This window comes from Malaclemys terrapin, chromosome 2, assembly GCF_027887155.1.
Source record: "Malaclemys terrapin pileata isolate rMalTer1 chromosome 2, rMalTer1.hap1, whole genome shotgun sequence".
Classification (NCBI taxonomy): domain Eukaryota; kingdom Metazoa; phylum Chordata; order Testudines; family Emydidae; genus Malaclemys; species Malaclemys terrapin.
Window position 1 is genome coordinate 22,458,261 of NC_071506.1, and position 22,909 is coordinate 22,481,169.

Genomic DNA, 22,909 nt, shown 5'->3' on the forward strand with positions numbered 1-22,909 from the left:
CAGCAAAAGCCACAGCGGCCCCAGGGGGCGAGCCTGCATGTTGGACGAGGGGACCAGGTGAGACAGGTGTTTTTGACAGGCCGTCCTCAAGCCCAAGAAGGAGAGATGGACAAAAAGCGGCAAGCAAGGAAAGAGGCAGCTCCCCTTGAGCTAAGACAGGGCATGGGGAGGGGGGGGGCAAGCCTTTCTAGAGCAACCTGCAGAATAAGGAAGTGAGTAAAACATAGAGCACTTTATAAACAGCACTCACTGAAGTTTTCCTTTCTTTCTTTCACTGAGTGCCGGGGGAAAACACAAATGCAGTCCCCCACTATCACAAATTATGCAGTTGAGTTTCCCACATTTGGGGAAATTGCAGGGGTCAGCACACCTGCAGTGCAATGAATGAGCTTCACCCTGGGAAAACCACCTTCGTGACAATAGTATCTCTCATGCCCAGGGCTGGCTCCAGGCACCAGCCACCAAGCACGTGCTTGGGTGGCACCTTAGAAGGGACGGCCAAAGTTGGGGTGGCGGGGGGCGCTGGCGGTGTTCTTTTTTTTCGGCTGGGCGGTGCTTGAGGGTTTTGGGGTTTTTTTGTAATTGTTTCGGCAGTGTGGTGCTGGGGCAGGGGCGGTGCTTTGGCGGCCCGGTCCGGCGCTGGGGGGGAGCGGGGGTTTGGGTGGCCTGGTGCTTGGGGGGGGGGTTGGGGGTTTAAGCGGCCTGGTGCGCACTCGGGGGGGGGGGGGAGGTTGGTGGCACAGCGCTGAGGGGGGAGTGGTGTTACGGGGGGGCGGCACTCTTCTTTTTTGCCTAGGGCGGCAAAAAAGTTAGAGCCGGACCTGTTCATGCCAAGTAAGTATGAGCTCCTTGTGCCCAACCGCCGCCTGCTCTCGCTCGCCCCACACTCTCAACCCATGGTGGGGCCCGACCACCAGCCCCCACTGCCGCAAGGTGCCCTGACATGGCCCCGGGGCCCCACCCTTCTACACACCAAGCCGCGGATGCCAATTTCGGGCCCTGCCCGGCAGCCTGCTCCAGCTCCCACAATGCTCTGCTCACACACATGTTCACACAGCTCCGCCCTCCGGGCAGGCCTCTCCCCTGGGAAGCCCCGGCACTTCAGCGCTAAGAGCTCCGCAGCCAGCCCCACCAGGTGCCCTTGCCGAAGTGCCGCCCGGTCTCCATTGAGGCCTCTGTTGGGCCCTCTCTCCCCGACGGGCGGGAGGCTGCATCACGTGTTGCAGCCCATCTCAGAAAAGGAGGGGCCCAACAAAGTTGTAACCTGATTTCAATAACACTTCAGTTTCTTGCATGCCCTATACAGGGCCGGCTCAAGCTTTTTTGCTGCCCCAAGTGGTGAAGCGAAAAAAAAAAAAAAAAGATAAAGCTGATCGTTGGCACTTCGGCGGCTGCTCAATCGCGCCACTTTATTCTTCTGTGGCAATTTGACGGCATGGATCCTTCGCTCCCTCTCTTCCTCTTCGGCGGCACTTTGGCGTCAGCTCAAAGAGGAAGAGAGGGACTGAGGGACTCGCCGCCGAAGATCCGGACGTGCCGCCCCTTTCCATTGGCCGCCCCAAGCACCTGCTTCCTTCGCTGGTGCCTGGAGTCGGCCCTGGCCCTATAGTTGTAGAGGGGTCCAGTCCCAGGAATCCAGAATATCAGAGAGACAAGGTAATAGCTTGTATTGTGGACCAACTTCTGCTGGGGAAAGAGAGAAGCTTGCATTTTGCCCCGGCAGCGCCTCTACAGCATACCCTGCATACTCTGGTTTCTCTTCAGATTGTATAAATCTTTTGCCTTTTACTAAAGAGTTCTATGGAGAGGAACATTTATGAGTTTCTACCCAGTTTTCTGAGGCTTCACTTCAACCTATTGTTGTGAAAAAAGCAGAATTGTGGTTGGACTTTGCTACTTGAACTTCTCTTGATGGCTAAAGCTTACATTGTAAAAAGAAGAACAGAGCTTTGAAAAATACTGTTTACTATATATTTAGAGCTCAATGTGTTAGTGAGGTGTTTTTCCAGCCGGGGGCTACTTTGTATTCTCCTAGCTGTTTGGTTTTATATGTTTTTAGTATTAGTGATTTGCTAAGGCAAGGCTTGCATAATGTAGAAAATAAAATTCAGATATATTTTCAAGTTTCATTTTTTTCATGCATGAGTTCATTCCCAAACGAAGGAATTAGAATAACTAATTACCCATGTTTTCTGTGTTAATATTTAATTGTACAAAAAGAGTATTCATACTGGCCTATCTGGTTATTCTAGATGATCTTAGGCAGCAGAGCAATTAACTCTTTCATCCCCATGATTTCCTGTAAGAAGGCCATAGAGGGTCAGACCAATGGTCCATGTAGCCCAGTGGAGTGTACAGAACAGGACAATTTGGCGTGATCCACCCTCATCTTCCACTCCTGGTCTCTGTGTGGTCAGAGATTTAGGGCTTGCCTTAAGCATGAGATTGCATCACTGACCAACTTCACTAATAACTCTTGATGGACCTAGTCTCTATTAACTTATCTCATTCTCTGTGGAAGCCAGTTATATTTTTCGCCCTCACAACATACCATGGCAAGGAGTTCTGCATGTTAATTTCATCAGGTGGGTCCCCCCCCGCACCTTTACTGTATTGTGGGAAAGGGTAAATGACACTTCACTCTTCACTTTAGCCACAACATTCATGGTTTTATAGACCTCTATCATAGTGGTTCTCAACATTTTTTTACCAGCCCTGCTGCCTGACACCTCACGTCGCCACCCCACACACGCATGTTCCTCCACGCCCTGCTAGGGGGGGGCGCATCGGACTCTTTTGGTAAATTGGGCATTTGTTCATTTGCTCTTGCCAACTCATCAGTTGGCAAGAGCAAACGGGATAAATGCCCGTTTTTGTCAAAAAAAAAGTCAGGATGGCCGGGGCAGAGCTTAAAAAGGGAACTGTCCTGGCCAAGCGGAGACATATGGTCACCCTATCTCCAGGCAAGTGGGTCCTGAGAGAGTCTGGCCAGGGTGGGGGCAGACTCTGGCCTGGCTAATCGCGTCACTCCTGAGAGGACGGAGTGATTCCCTGCCCTGTCACTGGACCGACCCCGGCAACGCTGCCGGCTCAGCCTGGCAAACGCCGTCACCTTCCAGCAGGGCCAGTGAGTGTGACCAGAGGGCAAGGCGTGAGGGAGTGGGTCTCTGGAGGTGTGTGTGTAGGGGGCTGCTGGCCAGTAGCGGGTCTTTTGGGGGGCGGTGAGGGAGGTCTGTGTGTTGGGATGCTGGGCAGTAGGGGGTCTGAGTGGGGTGCTGTGTAGTTGTGGTGGTGGGCTGTGGGGAAGTGCACTGGGCAGTAGTGGTGTGGGTTTGGGGGGGGGCTGGACAAGGGTGGTGGTGTGCAGGCCGCTGTGCATTTGTGGTGGAGGGTCTGTGGGGGGGGGCTGCTGGGCATACCAGTTCCAGGGGATGCTGGACATAGGAAGTCGGAGGCTGTGGGCTTCATGAGCCCACCCCTGAGGGGAAAAGGCACACTGGCAGCACAGGGCTGGGCAGGCCAGTATGCATCTGGCAACTGCCAGTTTGTGTACGGTGCCCTTGCTCTGGGCTGGATGGAGTGGGGCCCGGAGCGAGTGAAGGACTCGCCGCTGCAGTGCCACCGAAGACCCGGAGCGCCGCCGGGTGAGTACAAGTGCCGCAGCGGGTGGCGCCTTTGCCCCAGGCCCCCTGAATCCTCTGGGCGACCCTGGTGGCGGATTTAGAGTTAGTGGGGCCCTGTGCTCAGCTTCATTTTTGGGGGCCCTCCTTGGGACTCAGCCAAGAAAAAGAACATTCTCTCTTATCTCCTCCCCCCACCTCCGTTTTTCATTCTTTTTTTCTTCATCCTCCTCCTATAAGTAATAGCAAGTACATGAAAATAAAGTGAGGTACCTTGATTGTTTTTGTAGTGGAACTTATTTTTCCAGAGAGCACTTGAAAATCGCTGAGGGTCTTGGCGGATCACTTAATGATCTTTCCAAATATTGTTTGTACCGTTACCTAACTATTGTAAAGCGCTTTGGATAAGAGCGCTTTATAAAAAAAAAAAAAAATGTTGGGGTGCAGTGTCTGGCCAGGAGTTAGGGTGAGGGAGGGGGCTCAGGGTTGGGGATGCAGGGTCTGGGAGGAAGTTAGGGTGCAGGAGCAGGCTGGAGGTTGGGGTGCAGGGTCTGGCCAGGAGTTAAGATGCAGGAGGAGGCTCAGGGCTGGAGGTTGGGGTGTGGAATGCTTACCTGGGGCAGCTCCTGTTTGGTGTGCGGGGTGCAAGTGGGAATGTGGGGGGTGCAGGAGTCAGGGCATGGGGTGTGGGGGGACTGGGTATATGTGTGGGGGTGCAGGAGTCAGGGCTGGGGGCCATGGGTGTGGATTGGAGTTGTGGGGGTGCTCCCAGCCCCCCATCCCGCCTCGCCTCCTGCCCTGAGAGCAGGCCAGGCCAGGACCTCTTTGGAGCCTGGGCCTGGCGCCATTGTAAACCCAGGAGTGTCTTGTTCCCACTATTGTCAATGGCAAAGAAAATCCACGTTGTCCCCCATATATGGAATATCTCTCTGATATAGTCCATATTCTTCTAGACCTGCTTCTAGTGCAGGGGTTGGCAACCTGCGGCACGTGTGCCAAAGACGGCACGCAAGCTGATTTTTGATGGCACGCTGCTGCCTGCTGGGGTCCTGGTCCCACTCAGCCCCCCCGCCCACCGCTTTCTCCTGCAGGGGCAGGAGGCAGAAGCTTGGTCATGCCGGCAGCCAAGCTCCCCTCTCCCCAGCTTCTTCCCTCAGCGTGATGCTTTCCTGCCCCTCCCTCTCCCTGCCGCCGATCAGCTGATCACCCTTGTGAGGGGGAGGGGGAGAGGAGCCGCAGCATGCTTGCTGTTCCTGGGAGGAGACAGAGAAGAGGTGGGGATGGGGCCCTGGGGAAAGGGGTGGGAACGGGGCATATCCCCTCCAGCCCAGCACCCCAGCCCTCTGCCCTGACCCCCCCTGCACACACCCAGCCCTCTGCCCTGATCCCTGACCCCCCCCACACACCCAGCCCTCTGCCATGACCCCTGAACCCCCTCACACACACACACAGCCTTCTGCCCTGACCCCTGAACCCCCCCACACACCCAGCCCTCTGCCCTGACCCCCCTCACACACACCCAGCCTTCTGCCCTGACCCATGAACCCCCACACACACCCAGCCCTCTGTCCTGACCCCTGCACCCCCCCACACACGCAGCCCTCTGCCCTGACCCCTGCACCCCCCCCACACAGCCCTCTGCCCTGACCCCTGTACTCCCCCACACACCCAGCCCTCTGCCGACCCCTGCACCTCCCCCCCACACCCAGCCTTCTGCCCTGACCCCTGAACCCCCCCACACACCCAGCCCTCTGCCCTGACCCCTGAACCCCCCACACCCAGCCCTCTGCCCTGACCCCTGCACCCCCCCACACCCTTCTGCCCTGACCCCTGCACCCCCTCCACACACCCAGCCTTCTGCCCTGACCCCTGAACCCCCCCCACACAGCCCTCTGCCCTGACCCCTGTACTCCCCCACACACCCAGCCCTCTGCCGACTCCTGCACCTCCCCCCCACACCCAGCCTTCTGCCCTGACCCCTGAACCCCCCCACACACCCAGCCCTCTGCCCTGACCCCTGCACCCCCCCACACCCTTTTGCCCTGACCCCTGCACCCCCTCCACACACCCAGCCTTCTGCCCTGACCCCTGCACCCCCCCACACACCTACAGCCCCCATTCTGACTCCTGCACTCCTCCCACCCTGACTCTTGCACCCCCCCCCACATCCCCACCCCCACCCTGAGCACCAAACAGGAGTTCCTGCAACCCTCCCGCCTCACATTCCCACCTGAAGCCCTGGTCTGGGGTCCCAGCTGCCGGCCCTTTGCCAGCCAGGGTCCCGCAGGCCCCGCTCAGCCTGCTGCCGAACTAGGTGAACGGGACCCCAGGCCGGCAGCGGGCTGAGTGGGCCGGCAGCGTAAGATCAGCATTTTAATTTAATTTTAAATTAAGCTTCTTAAACATTTTGAAAACCTTGTTTACTTTACATACAACAGTAGTTTAGTTATATAATATAGACTTCTAGCGAGAGACCTTCTAAAAAGCGTTAACATGTATTACCGGCATGCGAAACCTTAAGTTAAAGTGAATACGTGAAGACTCGGCACCCCACTTCTGAAAGGTTGCCGACCCCTGTTCTAGTGTGATGCAAACAAGAAAGCCTTTGCATCACTGGGGACAGGGGAACTAGGCTTGCTGAGCAATACATCGCTAATGAGCTACTCTGTGCACTGCGGGGGGCGGTCTGGGGGACTAATGGATGACGGGGCTGAATGTCACGTGATCCTGCTGCGGCCAGCAGGAAAGAGGCAAATAAGTAGCACACAGTGGCGGGTTGTACTGTCCCCTTAAGAGGCGGGACTTCCGGTGCTTCCGATTGCGTGACAGCTGCGACGGCGAGGGGGTGGGAACAGGAACCGGAAGTAGCTGTCGGTAGCCGAATTCGCGCGAGCCACATCTGGCTACGAGTCGATTCGGCGGCGCCTGCACCCCACGCCCTGCTGCCCGGCGGCTGCGGCAGCTCCATCAGGAGGCGGAGGCGGAGGCCGGCCCAGGCGCGATCTGGATTCCCCGACCTCGCGGTAGCGCGGTGTGTAGCGAGGTTCCGGCGGCGGCGCTCGGAGAGATGTCGGATCTGGGGGACTGGTTCCGGAGCATCCCTTTAATCACCCGCTACTGGTTCGCCAGCTCCATCGCGGTGCCGCTTATCGGCAAGCTAGGCCTCATCAACCCCGCCTATCTCTTCCTATGGCCCGACGCCTTCATCAACCGCTTCCAGGTAGGGCGTGGACTCCAAGTCCCAGCATGCAGAGCGCCGCCGGAGCTATTAGGTAGCTCGCCAGGGGGCTGCGCTCCGCTTGCCGGGAGTTGTAGGCGGGCCACTCTGGGGAGCGCTTTGCATGCTGGGAGGTGCAGTAGGTTGCTGCTGTGCCTGCTGGGATGTGTAGTCTGTTCCCGCTTGAAGGGTCCTTGTAGGCTTGGTCCGGCAGACACGGGTTTGAATCCCAGCCCTGCTCTCTAAGTCTCCATTCTCTGGTACCAGAGGGCACTAGGACCAGGTGCCCTGTCCTGGTACCCAGGCCATCTACTCGGGGGAGCTCATCTTTGTAGTAAAGGTGTGGGCAAGCCAAGCAGTGGGAGCCGGCACTTGGGTTTGCCCCACTGGTGGGCTGCATCTCCACTTGTAGGGGAGGGGGCCCAGGTCAAGGAGGCACTTGCTGGGGTCAGTGTTCTGGCTGCTTAGGTTCCACACTGAATGATCTCTTGTATTGGGAAACAATTGCTTCAGTGCTCATTGTGTGTGTATATGATAGGAAGTGTCCTCTCCCTTTCCCCCAAAAAACGGGGAAAGAGGAGAAAGAGCCTTAAAGGATGTGGATGCTATATCATCGTGCTCATGGTGTGCCTAACAGAGAAGGGCTGAACACAATTCCCTCTGCAGCTTGTCCTTGTTCCAAGTATCAGTCCCAAAGTGGTTACTGTGAAGTAAGAGTCCTGTATCTATAATGCTAATTAAATCCCTGCTGATTTACGGAATCTGGGATCTGAACACATCATTCTAAAATATTGCAGATTGGAGTGTCTCACGTCAACTCAGAAGTGGCAAGATTATTTCTAGACTGTTTATGATGTCAATAGACAGGGACTTTCATAAAGCTAAAAATAGTGGGTGATGTTAGCTGAATGAAATTACACTCAGAAGGTTATTTTATGAGTTTCTTGCTCAATGTTGCCTTCCATTGGACTAAGTAGAAAGGATTCTGGCTGGATGCCTTTAAAATAGTGTTGAACAGTTGTGAGGACTTGTCTTGTTCTCTGAATCCCTTTTGAAGGCCAACTATGCTGTATCTGGAAACTACTCATAAAACTTTACTTGCTTAATTGATCATAGCAGGTAAGACGTAAGATACAAGGGCTTTTGAAGTGATATCACTGAATAAAAATTTGATATACGGGAATCTTAAATTTGCTCCTTAATCTAAAAATAGAACATCATGATTATTCATTCATCTTTAATTTATATAACTGTACTCACTTTTTTGGTCTGGACAGATCTGGAGGCCATTAACTGCAACGTTCTACTTCCCAGTGGGCCCAGGAACTGGATTTCTCTATTTGGTGAACTTATATTTTTTGTATCAGTATTCATCACGACTAGAAACAGGTATGTTAATAATTGCAGTATGTGCATGCTGTAGGATTTAACATGAGTTAGCATCTTTACATATATACAATTCCATTCAGAATAACTTGTGGGAATGATCAGTGACTCTGACTCAGGCAACGCTCTGAAAGAGAAAGATAGCAATGCGCATGCCTTTATGTTCACTTAATCAATAGAACATGGAATTTTTGAAAAATCAATTCACTACACTTCCCTATGTTTTCTAGAAGTGACTTTTGGGTCTCTAGTCACTTAAGACCCAGTCCCGCAGCCATTCTGTGGGACCACTCATGACTAAGGATTGGGACTTTTAGTTGTTGGATTTGGGGCAGTAGGAGGGGACTCTACCACTCTTTTGCGTGGTTACAGGGTCACTTAACATAAAGGAACCAGAAGACATAGTCCAAACCACTGAGGGAGATAGTCCATGTTGGGCAAGTCATTTAACCTCTTTGTCTCTTTCAGTTTGCCCATTTGTAAAGAGCAGTGTGTTGTGAGTCTTAATGTTTATAAAGTAATTGGAAATGATCAGATCTTTAGAGCATCTATCAGAACAAAGCAGTAGCATTGGTATGCAGAAGGTGTGTATAGTAAAAATCTTCTTTGCCAAGTGGTTGTATGCAAGTACCTCATTTATACTACATCTTAAAAGGTAAAAAAATAAAATGCTTGGCTTGGTACCAGGCTGAACTAAATAAAGAAAGAAATGCTTATGTATTTGTTTTTTAAAACAAACAAACCCCAAAAAGCAAAATATTCAAAATGATATCTGTGATAACATTGTCTAAAATACATGTATTATAAATAAATAAAAAATAAATTAATGGAGAGATCCCATCTCCTAGAACTAGAAGGGACCTTGAAAGGTCATCTAGTCCAGCCCCCTGCCTTCACTAGCAGGACCAAGTACTGATTTTGCCCCAGATCCCCAAGTGGCCCCCTCAAGGAGTGAACTCACAACCCTGGGTTTAGCAGGCCAATGCTCAAACTACTGAGCTATCCCTCCCCCCTCAAAGGTCATGGAGTCCAGTCCCCTGCCTTCACTAGCAGGACCAATTTTTGCCCCAGATCCCTAAATGGCCCCCTCAAGGATTGAACTCACAATCCTGGATTAAGTGAGCCAATGCTCAAACCACTGAGCTATCCCTTCCCCTATCAGCCCTTCACTAAAGGCTTGCAGTTCTTGGTTGTATGTGCTCTTGTAGCTCATCCATGGACAATGAGGTCTCAGTGGGAAATCTAGATATTTTATATTGCACTTATAGTACTGAATGGCAAATGAAATTTTACATTTTTATTAATAAGCTACATCCCACTTGTAGGAAGACAGGTTAGTACTACCATGATAAAATTAAATATGCATGTTCCAAAAATGTAATTTAGCAGTGATTTTTGTAGGAGTTCGAACTAAGTTCAACTTACCTGGCCGTCCTCACGACGGTGAATCGAACGCTGCGGCTCCCCTGTTGACTCCACTTACTCCTCCTGCCGAGGTGGAGTACAGGCGGCGATTCGGGGATCGAACACTACCCGCCGATCTGGCGGGTAGGATAGATGTACCCTGAGTATCTTAAGTCTTTCAACTTGTAGATTTGTTTGAGTTTATATTATAGGACTCTGTTTTATGGTTTCTTTAAGGTTTTTTATAGTTTGTTGTTTTTAAGTAGATTAAGCCACAAAAGCCCTATGATTTGGATAACTGCCAGGCTCTAATTTTTAAGCTTCTTGAAAGCAAGAAAGCCAAAGGAAGATAGGGCAGAAAACTTGCATGTTCACTTGCCATGTTATGTCCTTTGATACATACTGTGTGCTGTTATATCCATATATGCCTCAACATCTAATCCTGTCTCTGTTTGTGTCCCTTCCTACTTGTATGTCGGGGAATGGAGCAGGGAAGCTCATTTGCAGTGAAAAATAACTGGCTTTTTTACAGTCTGTGGTATCAAAAAACCAAACAAACCCTGCCAGTTCTATAACTGATGCAATCTACCCTCATTTTCCAGTGTGCCTGTTCTTTGAAGCATCAGGGCAAGATAGCACTATCCAGTTGTACCAGCTCAGTCAGCTTTCAATTTAGGGAGGGAGGAGGAATGTTTTACTTTTTTAGCAAGAGTGTAAACTTACAATTTGTGTACAAACAAGTCCAAAAGGAATAATGATGGATTTTAAAAAATTATTTGGGGATTTGCTCACAAAACGATCAGGTTCTTTTAAATGATCACATGTTGAAAATGCCGCTTTCTCAAACGTTGCAATTCTAGTACACTCAAACACAAGAGGATTGCATTTGGCACCATGTGTTGTTTCCACTGACCAAGAACTGAGGTAATTCTTGGGATATAGTGTGATCTAAAATCTCGACAACTGTTTTGCTAACTGCTTTATTCGTTTATAGGTGCTTTTGATGGAAGGCCAGCGGATTATATGTTCATGCTTTTGTTTAACTGGATTTGCATCGTTGTATCCTTCTGTTCATCAAGTTCTTGGCACATTTTGCTTCTTGTGTTTATGCCTAATATAAGGCAGTTTCATAAACCAGTTTTTATTGGCTAAAAAGCACTTAAATATAATAGTTTTCCATAGACATTATAAGATTATTCAATAGATTAAAAGCCAAGGTCAGCCTTAGGGGGTGGCAAGCAGGGCAATTGCCCAGTGCCCCATGCCACAGGGGCCCCGCAAAATTATGTTGCTTGGGCTTCAGTTTTCTGCCCTGCGCCCCAGCGAGTCTAATGCGAGTCCTGGTTTCTGGTTTATTTTGATGGACTCCTAGAAATGTGCTCGTGGGCCCCCAGAGGGCCTCAGACTCCTGGTTGCGAACTGCTGCTTTAGAAGTTGCACTGGTATATTTGAATGACCTCCCTGGCACTACTTCTTCACTCTACCTCACATTGTTTTTGTAAAATTGAATTCATCTCCTTTCCTATTAGTCTCTTTTCCTGCAATCCTTTATCCCTGTATGGTCACTTATGACAGCACTGTACCTAGAAAAGGAACAGAAGATGTGACTTTATCACAAACTGTGGTTATGGTCGGGAGGCTTACTATGTAGAAATGCCACTTTCCTAATCAATGGACGTGTTCCCTGTTTTTCTTCTATCTGCTGACTTCACTGTATAGAGAGAATCTTTACTCCTGTTAGCCCCACAGAGCAACTGGAAGATGAGCTGGATTCTGCTACACTACCAACAAAACAGCTGAATTCTGACTGTAGAATCTTGGGTAGGTGCTGATGTAAGATTCTGATCACAGAGCACCAGGTAGAGTTTGCAGTTAGAAATATTTCTCTTAATTTGCAAATAGAGCAAACTTGATACAGAAGTCTGTAGAAAAACCCACAGGCCCACAGTGTCATATTTCTTTCCTTTTTTGACTATAACTACATTTTGATACTACAAACAATTACTGAGGAATGGCACTATTCTCTGTTAAAACAGCAAGCAGGTACTTCAGTTTTCTAGTCGTCATAGTAGCATTGAAAGACTTCATCAGTAAATTTCGAGCCACTGTTTGTTTTCTTTTACTTTCTTATTAGCAATATTAAATGTTTAGGTAATCTGCTTGCTGTTTGTTTCCTTGAGGTTATAAATAATACAGCATTTTTTCTTGATAACTTTAAACAAACTGAAGGAGAAGTGTATAACTAAGTTCTGGGGTCCTTTTAAACATGCTTTTTGAAAGGGACGGCCAGCTCCAGCCTGCTTAAGCTAGGCACAAAGCAAAGGGTTGAATGGGCATGAAAAGTGAGCGTGGTCTCTCAGGTCTAGGTGGGGTCACTTCATGTCATAATTGAGTCCCATTGGCAGGGCAATGTGGGAAAACTTGGAATGAATCTGTTCTGTGGATGCTTAGAGGAGTTCATTTGCCAGTGCTGTCGATCTGTCACTTTTCAGGAGCACTAAGTTTACTTTTAAAAGTAAAATGAAAAGCTAACTCAGTTTAAAAGTCACCCTGGTCTATCACTTATTTTTATTGTATTTTCCTTAATAGTCCAATGAAAGATAACTGGCTTGGTGATGGACATGCAGGTAAGCATGATACAATTTTCCAAGGAAGCTTTATAATATTACGTTTATTTCTAGGCAGAGTATTTTTTTAATGTCACTAAAGTGTATCTATCAATCATAAGTTACACATTAGTATTTTGGAAAATCACTGATTTCTCTTGCTGGGGCTATCTTAGAGCAATAAACGCTGTTAATCTTTTTGCTGTAAACTAGAGATAATAAACGCATTGTGGCCCAGCAAGCATGGGTGCATTGTGGAACTCAGTCGCACAACTAAGGAATGAAGGTGTGAAATTTTGGCTCTATTGAAGTCAATGGGAGTTTTGCCATTGACCCCAAAAGAGCCAGTATTTCATCCATGGACTTTATTACCCCTGGTGATGGAGTAACGTTACGGCCATTTACTTTTTTACCCTTTGAGCTAAAAAACAGTTCTTGGGTTAGAGTTCAATAGTGAGACTCCTCAGAAGGAATCCCATTTTAGGTGAATTCACATTACAAATGCTTTGATCATCTCAAAAGCAAAATTTAAGGGTATATGAAGTGGTGCATGTTTCTATGACAAACACCACCCAGGGTTCATTTCAGAAATGTAAAGTGGGAGAATATCACAGAAATGATTAATATAGTTCTTAATAAGAGAGTCTTGGATCAGGTCAGTTGGCTTAAAGTGACTTTTTGGGTGGTGGGGCCTTCGGGACTTCTTATCTTTTGAGTCACAGATATGTTGTTTCTGAGGTATGTTTGTTTTTAGTCTTGTGTGTTTCTGCTGTTCTCTCTTCTCTTCCTGTCTTTGACTACTTCTCACATATATTCTGTACCTCTCCTTCCCCACTTCCTCCCCTGCTATGGCATTTCTAGTGGCTTGCATAAAACCTTGCTGATAATCCCTGAGACAATTCACCGTACTATCCCCGGAGATAAATCCTGATTGTGCATCTGAAATCTGAAATGAATCCTGAAACAAATGTGCATCAGATTTGTAAAGTCTTCTAAGAAATGACAGGTTTCAGAGTAGCAGCCGTGTTAGTCTGTATCCGCAAAAAGAACAGGAGTACTTGTGGCACCTTAGAGACTAACACATTTATTTGAGCATAAGCTTTCGTGGGCTATAGCCTGCATCTGAAGAAGTAGGCTGTAGCCCACGAAAGCTTATGCTCAAATAAATGTGTTAGTCTCTAAGGTGCCACAAGTACTCCTGTTCTTTTTTCTAAGAAATGGGAAGTCTGTAATATTTCTGGCAGACACATAAGTTGAAGTACATTACCAATGGGGTTACAGCCCCAGCAAGCTAGTGAGACCAGTTTCCCACTGTAAAACAGAATGACTCATTGGTTCACTAGCTCACCACTACCCTTGAACTTGTTAGGTCATGGGCCTTTACGTGCAGAAAAGGCCTGCAGTGTTGTCATTAGAGGATCTATGCTGATGAATCATTCTAACAAAGCAATTCTAAAGCTAGCCCTCTGTTTGTGTTCCTCAGAGGTTTTAGGTGGATGGAATAATTTTTGCTTTGTTTCTTTGTATTGCAGTTGCTGATGATTCCCCTGATAATGTCAGTGCTTTATGTCTGGGCCCAGCTGAACAGAGATATGATTGTATCATTTTGGTTTGGGACAAGATTTAAGGTACAGCATACAGGTTGTTGGCACAGTTCTCTTTGGGGGTTTCCCCCTAAAGTCTAAAAGAGTTTCATGCTACCATTGGCAGAGGCTAGATGAAGTTCCTTCTGGAGTCAGTCACTTCTGGGTCAGCCACAAGCTGTCAACAAATGGTAGATCCTCTCTCCAGAGGGAGGTTTTGCTGCCTTCCTAGAGCTCCTGACCCACAGTCCCTGCTGTGTCTCATATGGTGTTAGCTGTTGCAGTGTAAAACTGCTCTAGGTTCCCCCAAAATAGAAATCAACTTGTCTGAAAAACTGACACCAAAATAAAGACTTTCTGGCCAGCATTAACTTGAATAAAAGCCACCTTTCTGCAATAAACAATTTCCTTCATCCGTCAGAGTTTTCACTACTGCTCAGTAAAATGTTTGTGTTTTGAATAATTTCCTCTTCTACAACCCAGATTCTTTTTGTTTGAGCCTGCAGTGAAGTTCCATCTTAGCTTTTTTCTTTTTTCTGATGGTTTTCCATTACTCTGGGAACGACTGGGATACCACAGGTTTTGTATTATTAGGACTTCCCTTCAGACTTAAACCTGCAGTGGAGGACTGAGTATGAAGGAGACATTTGTTTAAACACTGATAGCTTTTATTAGAGCTGTCGATTAATCACAGTTAACTCACCTGATAATTGCGATTAATTTTTTTTGAGTTAAATTGTAGTTTTAATCTCACTGTTAAACAATAGAATACCAATTGAAATTTATTAAATATTTTGGATGTTTTTCTATATTTTCAAATACATTGATTTCTATTACAACACAGAGTACAAAGTGTACAGTGCTCAATTTATATTAGTTATTACAAATATTTGCACTGTAAAAATGATAAACAAAAGAAGCAGTATTTTTCAATTCACTTCATACAAGTACCATAGTGCAATCTCTTTATTGTGAAAGTGCAACTTACAAATGTAGATTTTTGTTGTTGTTACGTAACTGCATCAAAAACAAAGCAATGTAAAACTTTAGAGCCTACAAGTCCATTCAGTCCTACTTCTCGTTTAACCAATCGCTAAGACAAAAAAAGTTTGTTTACATTTACAGGAGATAATGCTGCCCTTTTCTTATCTATAATGTCACCAGAAAGTGAGAACGGGTGTTCACATGGGACTTTCATAGCCGGCATTGCAAGGTATCTATGTGCCAGATACGCTAAACATTCGTATGCCCCTTCATGCTTCAGCCTCTTCATTCCAGAGGATATGCTTCCATGCTGATGACGCTCATTTTAAAAAAAATGCATTAATTAAATTTGTGATTGAACTCCTTGGGGGGAGAATTGTATGTCCCCTGTTCTGTTTTACCCGCATTCTGCCATATATTTCATGTTATAGCAGTCTCGGATGATGACTCAGCACCTGTTCATTTTAAGAACACTTTCACTGCAGATTTGACAAAATGCAAAGAAAAATACCAATGTGAGATTTCTAAAGATAGCTATTGTACTCGACCCAAGATTTAAGAATCTGAAGTCCCTTCCAAAGTCTGAGAGGGATGAGGTGTGGAGCATGCTTACAGAAGTCTTAAAAGAGCAACGCTCCAATGCTGAAACTACAGAACCCGAACCACCAAAAAAGAAAATCAACCTTCTGCTTGTGGCATCTGACTCAGATGATAAAAATGAACATGCGTCGATCTGCACTATTTTGGATCTCTATTGAGTGGAACCCGTCATCAGTATAGACGCATGTCCTCTGGGATGATGGTTGAAGCATGAAGGGACATATGCATCTTTAGCGCATCTGGCATGTAAATATCTTGTGATGCCGGCTACAACAGTGCCATGCGAACAACTGTTCTCACTTTCAGGTAACATTGTGAACAAGAAGCAGGCAGCATTATCTCCTGCAAATGTAAACAAACTTGTTTGTATGCGTGATTGGCTGAACAAGAAATAGGACTCAGCGGACTTGTAGGCTCTAAAGTTTTACATTGTTTTGTTTTTGTATGCAGTTATTTTTTGTACATAATTCTACATTTGTAAGTTCAACTTTCTTAAAGATTGCACTGCAGTACTTGTATTAGGTTAATAGAAAAATACTATTGTTTTTTACAGTGCAAATATTTGTAATACAAAATACAAAGTGTACAATGCTCACTTTATTATAATTGAAATGAATATATCTGAAAATGTGGAAAACAGCCAAAATATTTAAATAAATGGTATTCTATTATTGTTTAACAGTACGATTAATTGCACGGTTAACTTTTTTAATCACTTGACAGCCCTAGTTTTTATATAAATGTAAAACATTATAAAATGCTTAGACTTAATTTAAAATGTGTTGGTTGTTAACTTACCAGAATTTGTCTAGTAACTATGTTTAAAAGCTGCAGTGATTACACTAATGAAGATGCAAAGGAATTTGTGCAGCCTTGTACTCTCCTTCGGTGTTTATGATTTCTCTGTTTTTGTTTATTTTTTGCTAGGCTTGTTATCTACCTTGGGTTATTCTGGGATTCAACTACATCATTGGAGGATCGTAAGTATTCATTATGCTTGTTTACATGAGCTATAAATGTTTTCTTTGATCACGTAGAATTGTATATCTTGCCCACTAAGAGGATTTTTGGAAGCAATAACATCAAAATAAGGGGGCTTCAAGCCAATACAATAATCATATTGCTAGTCTAATATGAGGACTTTAAACTGGAAAATAAATGTGACACTGAAATCTTGTCGAAAACATGGGAAAATAGGAATGCGGTCTCTTAACTTAGTGCTTCAATGTACAAAAAGAACAGGAGTACTTGTGGCACCTTAGAGACTAACAAATTTATTAGAGCATAAGCTTTCGTGGACTACAGCCCACTTCTTCGGGCTGTAGTCCACGAAAGCTTATGCTCTAATAAATTTGTTAGTCTCTAAGGTGCCACAAGTACTCCTGTTCTTTTTGCGGATACAGACTAACATGGCTGCTACTCTGAAACCTTCAATGTACAGATATTCTTGAAAAGGAAAATTTCAACCATTAGGATTTGCAGCTATTGCTCTTCCTAAAAGCCCAGGCTTAAGTAATGCCTCTGATGGAGTAGTTACGTCCTACTCCCTTCCTCCTGTTAACTCTTCTCCTGCTGCCTTTTCCCCTAAGCCTGCCCCCTGTGCATTTAATGATGAGGGGAGAAAATGGAGAAACAGTAACAACCCTTCTCTCCCACCGCCCTCACTCCAAACCAACATGACACTTTCCTACCATCCCTTTGAGTACGCTGCAGTCTGCTTCTGTTTTGTTGTTCTTTTTTCTGTTTAGACCAGTGTTTCTCAAACTTTTGTACTGGTGACCCCCTTCACACAGCAAGCCTCTGAGTGAAACTCCCCCCTATAAATTAAAAACACTTTTTAATATATCTAACACCACTATAAATGCTGGAGGCAAAGTGGGGTTTGAGGTGGAGGCTGACAGCTTGCGACCTCCCCCCCAACCCCCCCCCCCCAGGAACCTCACGACTTCCTGAGGGGTCCCAACCCCCAGTTTGAAAACCCTTGGTTTAGACTGTAAACTCTTTGGGGCAGGGATTATCTATGTTCTTGCAGTCTCTTGTACAATGGTGCCCTAATCTTTTGGTGGCCCTGTAATACAAATAATAATGTTATGTGGTCTACTAATTAGAGAAGTTGATAGGGAGTCAGGATTTTCTGTGGTAAGATTCTGGTTCTACCTCATGTTTGACTCATCCGTCACTTCAGGAAGCTACTTGCTAGGTACTTACTGTTTCTACACATGGAAGAAAATACTCCCAAGGCCAGCTGCTGAATCGGGGCCTAAGAAAAGTTTCATACAGCAGAAGGCAGGTTGTCCAGTGGAAATAGCAATAATTTTTCAGGAGATGTGGACCACTGTTCTAGCCGTTGATAGCTATAAAGTCTGTTTGCCAGTGTGAGTGTTAACGGGATTGTATCATTCACGACTGGCTGGAGAAGGCCTGGAAGGAGGGTTTTGAAATGACTTGCTGAAGTGTTGATGCTGATTGTGCAGTTGACCGAAGGGGTAGCCCGCAATAAGCTGGAAAATGTTATTGGGGTGTAAGGGGAAGATGAGGCTTTAATGCCTGTGACACCTTTAGGGGGTACACAAAGTAGCTGAAAGGTTTCACGAAATCAACAAGTTCTCTCCTTGCCTTGCAGCATCATCAATGAGCTGATAGGAAATCTGGTTGGACACCTATACTTCTTCTTAATGTTTAAATATCCAATGGACTTGGGAGGAAGGAATTTCCTAACCACACCCCAGTTTCTGTAAGTTTTGTTTTTTAAACAGGTCATTTCTTTGGCATAATCTTCTAGGGATACTGCAATTAATTGGAAGTAAAAGGACTTGCATATTCCCTTTTAAATATATTTACTGGGATTGGGGGCCTAAGAATGCTTCCCTAGGCTAATCAGCCAATGACTTGGACAACTGCCATACCTTCTCACATAGAAATTAACATATCAGATCAGACTGATTTATCTCTGATAGTGGATGGCATCAGATGCATCAGAGGAAGGTGCAAGAAACCTGGTAGTACGTAATTGTGGAATAAAAAGCCCATATGGGAAATGTCTTCCTAACACTGTGAGTCAGTGATTGGCTTATGTTCTTTTCTAGGCCAAGGAAATGTGGTGAGTGTAGTGATGGCAATAAAGAGACATCCCTGGAAGTAGTACAAAGGCAGTATCTATCTATCTTGATTATAGAATTGTCTTTATTTTACTTTCTAATTGGGTTTTTCTCTCTCCTGTTAATTACATTTTATCCATTTTCCTGCACCATTCCTCTAGTTAAAAGGCAAGTAAACCTACAGAAGCTACATTAGAGACCAGTTCTAGATCACATTTGGTATTGTTGGGTATAAACTGCAAATTGGTATTGGTAATCTGCATTCTGTATGTCAGGCATGTGAGTAAAATAACTAATTCTGGGATTCAACGATCTGTTAATGGTTTTAACTTTGAAAATGCTAGTCAGATAAAAGTCCAGGATCACTGTTCCAGAATCCCTGGTCTTAATTCCTCAGCCTCTGGGCAGCGCATGCTTTTCTCCTGCCACGCTCTTGCTGATGACTTTAAGTTGACCCCTCTTTAAAACCTGAATTGCCAATTATAAAATGAGATACAGGATTGAATTACATTCATGTAACACTGTACAACTTCCAACAGCATGGTGGGGCGCTCAGCCTTAAACTTCAACTGTCTTTGCTGTTTCAGGCCCTCCTGCTAAGCCCAATTTTTCCATAAAGATTAGAAGACAAAATGTTGCTTAAAATGTCTTTCCAAGTAATAACTGTCCTGAAACTACCATCAGTGTTGTTGATTTGTATATAATTCCCTGTCTTTTGGTTCCAGTTACATGCATTTAATTTTTCTCAATATATTAAGAATAGCCATACTGGGTCAGACCAGTAGGAATAGTACAGTAGTCTGACATAAACCGAAGCACTACAAACTACTTCTAAAGAGGCACCAATTCTGTTTTTGTATCATGTACACTGTAGGAACGTTCTGCAAATAGGACATGGTGATAATAAGAGACTTCTGTCATCAAAGTTCTTTAACTTCATAATGTTCTGTTTGCAAAAATAGTATTGTAGAATTGGGACTTGTCTGTTTTCTGTGGCTCAGATTTCAATGGCCAGATTCAGCCATTTACTCCAGAGCTGAATTTGACTTCTAGACCTGTAGGATATTTGAATTTATTCAAGAGTTTCTCTGCCAGAAAAGAAGAATGGTCTAGTGGTTAAAGTGCCAGCTTGAGATTTGGGAGACCTGGGTTTGATTTCCTGATCTACCTTGGGCAAAATCACTTACTTTCTGCCTTAATTCCCCACCTATAAAATAGGAATCCCTACCTCACAAGGATGTTGAGGAAAAATCCACTGAAAGATTGGGAGGTGCTCAGATACTGTGGTAAAGGGGGCCATATAGGTATCTAAGAGAATTTTCTCTACACTTCTTGTCTCTCAATCATGGTATAAGGCCATATAAGCTTGTGAGGTTTTTTAGGTGGACTAGAAATACCTATTTCATAGGGTGTTGAGACTTAATATTTGTAAAGCAAATTATGTGATGGTTCCCTGTATAAATATAAAGCCAGGTTTTTATAATTTTTAGCAACTAAAGTGAGCTTTGACTCAAGCCCATAATGCTTAAAGAACAACTGTACTATATTCAGCTCTTGGTCTTCTTCTCCCCTCTTCTGCTCCCTCTCTCCCCCCCCACCCCTCATGTGTGTTGCAGATACCGCTGGCTGCCAAACAGGAGAGGAGGGGTATCAGGATTTGGTGTTCCACCCGCTAGTGTGCGAAGGGCTGCAGAAGATCAACAGGGTGGTGGAAGACACAACTGGGGCCAAGGTTTTCGGTTAGGTGACTAGTGAAAAACTGCTGCTTTTGGCAAACAGTTGCTGCACATAGGAATAACCCTTCCTGGTGCAGAGTGTGCTTAAGAACTGAGTTCTCTTTAGTGCTTTTGGAGTTGACCCAAATAATTTTTCTGGCCCAAGACAAAATTAAGAACTCTTGAAGAAAAATGTAGATTTTACCCCAGGTTAGAAAGTAGTGCTCAGTTCAATACTGCCATTAAAAAAGCCACCTTAGTATTGTCCATCTGTCACAGTGTATCTATTCCACCTCTCTCCTCTCTGATGGAAGATGCTGATGGGTTTTGTCTGTGTTTCTTTTCCTCTGACACATGAAGAGTTAAGAATCCAGTCTTTGGCTAAAGGATGGCTCAAAGGAATGTCTTCATCTGTACATCGAAAAGACTGATTCATTAATATTTATGCTTGGATTCTAGTCTTCAATAACTTTACTTCTTAGGTGGCAGTAACTGCTCTGCATTGATAAAGCAAGACTAAAAGTTTTAGAAGCTTCCTTTCAGTTATCAAACTGTATTTCAAGAAAGTTTTATTTTCTTTTGCCATGCAACGTTGATGAAGAGATGCTACCCCTAGGCACTGCAGCAAGAGAGGGGAAAGGATAAGGACAACAGATGGCTATAAGAAATTGAAAAGAAAGCTATTGCCAATATTCATGGATATCTAAATCTCTCTGAACCCTCAGTGTAATGTACATGGTTTGGTGTGTTTAAACCAAGGTTACAACTCTCGCTTACTATCCTGAAATCTGAAAAAGGTTGGCTTCCGGGTTCATATTTTAGTTGCAAATTTAAATAGAACAAATCTTACTTACAAGTAGAAAATGTTTTGGGTATTCATCTGAAGGGTACTGAGTGCAGAGTTATGTTCGTATTAATAAGATGAGACTACTGCATTCTCTTTAAAAGCTTTAAGAAATTAAATAATCAGAACTAGAAATAAACTTAGTCCAGGTTACAAGATGCAATAGAATTGATTGCTTTTCTAAGGCCTTTCTCGTTCTCAAACAAGAAGCTATATAAAGCTGTTAATCAGTTCCTCTTTTTGCAATTACTCAATTTCTCTTATTGTGGGGTGGGGGTGGGGGATGATTGAGACACCTCTACAGTGTTCTCCGAATATAATCATGAGGCAGTGGGTTCTAGTGAGCTGAGTACACAGCTAGGAGCCAGGAAGTTCTAATCCTGGCTCTTTCCACTGATTCACCATGTGGCCTTGAGCAAGTTACTTAGCCTCCACATCTCCATTTTCCCATCTGTAAAATGGGACTGGTACTTATCACACAGGCTCAGTTAGTTTTATATAGTGCTGTGAAAATGGGAAGTGCCATGAAAGTGCTAAATATTATTATAGTGTTTTTCTTCTGGCGGTAAACTTGTAGGTTTCTAAATACTGCCACTCACCCTGAGCCTGGGAGAAAATAAGCAAATTGGATTTGCTCCTTTTATCTGTGACTGGCTTCAAAAGGACGCATTTTCTTTTCACACACCATAGTTGTGATGGTCTTCTGGCTCATGGATGAATGCAGGGAACTAGTGATCATGTTACATGTTCATGGCTGTGCAGGTATATAGAGGTTCAGAACTCACTTAGCCCTTCTAGTGTCAGTAATCAAGTTTTAAAGATGCTCTTGCCTTGTCTTATTTATATTTTAATGATGGTAAGTGGAAAGTCTCCACTGGTGTAAATGCTACTGTACCTATTACTATAAGTAATGTTGACTTGTGACAGTCCAGGAGCCATCATGCGTACAGTAGTCATGTTGCAGCTGGTCTCCAATTAGTCATGTGTATGTCACTGTCTTCAAAGCAGTTAAATTCTGCTTCTAAAATGAAGACAAGTGTTAAGCACAGTGACAGTTTAAGTGATTGTCACATAAGTTATGATTTAGATGTATGCTGGTTGAAATTCATCTCTGTGCTGTGGGATAGCACAAAGGCTTAAATATTGGGGTTGGCCCTATGCACAGAGGTGAATTTCACTTTCGAGTGCACACTGCATGAACAATGCCTTCTATGACTCTACAAGTCAAATGTGTTTGCAAGGAAAAGAGAAGCTTTTGACATGAGATTCTTGATTTAAACACTTTTCAAAGACCAAGATGACTAGTCTTGCAAATTTGGAACCCCGAACTAATCTTAAATTCACTTTGAATACTCTGTATTTCCCATTTGATGACCTACAGCTGTACCTGTGTGTACTTGAATCTACACTGACAATAGCAGATTCTCTTGTTATAAGGAGGCACTCATTCTTTTGTACAGAGAATTTCCCTTTTTGTAACTAATTTTTTTGTTGGCAAAGTTTAAATTAAAGTTTTAATCTCTGCAGTTGTCTGTTTTTGCTAAATCACTCAAACTTTCCACAAGCTTGATTGATCTCTCAAGAGCCTCTAACCACCACCCTGTTTCATGCCATCTCTTCTCAATCAAAATCCTCATGAGAATGATCCACTTTCTGGATCTTGTCCTCGTCACTGGAACTACTCTTACCAAAGTCACCAGCTGCCTAGTGTCCTCTTCTTTGTCTTCATTCTGCCTGTCTGTTAGAGTTTTCTATAGTGCCTGTCCCCACTGTCTTTGACAGTCTGTTGCATCCCTCTCCTTGTGCTTGTGTCATTTTGTGGTTCTCTTTTTACCCTTCTCAGTCCTTCCTC

General features: G+C 45.1%; 1 protein-coding gene and 2 non-coding genes across 3 annotated transcripts; 2 read left to right on the forward strand and 1 right to left on the reverse strand.

The window, feature by feature from the left end:
* Positions 1-282: 282 nt before the first annotated feature.
* Positions 283-443, reverse strand: LOC128833219 (U1 spliceosomal RNA). Its single transcript, XR_008444138.1, has one exon. It is a non-coding gene; the product is annotated as a U1 spliceosomal RNA (small nuclear RNA).
* Positions 444-1,744: 1,301 nt separating this feature from the next.
* On the forward strand, positions 1,745-1,856 carry LOC128833264 (U5 spliceosomal RNA). Its single transcript, XR_008444160.1, has one exon. It is a non-coding gene; the product is annotated as a U5 spliceosomal RNA (small nuclear RNA).
* A 4,238-nt stretch (positions 1,857-6,094) lies between these two features.
* DERL1 (derlin 1) lies at positions 6,095-22,583 on the forward strand. The gene is made up of 8 exons (XM_054017872.1): positions 6,095-6,840; positions 8,115-8,226; positions 10,622-10,686; positions 12,228-12,254; positions 13,766-13,861; positions 16,328-16,380; positions 18,024-18,134; positions 20,115-22,583. Exons 1-8 carry the CDS (start codon positions 6,688-6,690, stop codon positions 20,248-20,250), a joined length of 753 nt encoding a protein of 250 aa, XP_053873847.1. The 5' UTR covers positions 6,095-6,687; the 3' UTR covers positions 20,251-22,583.
* The last annotated feature ends 326 nt before the right edge of the window (positions 22,584-22,909 follow it).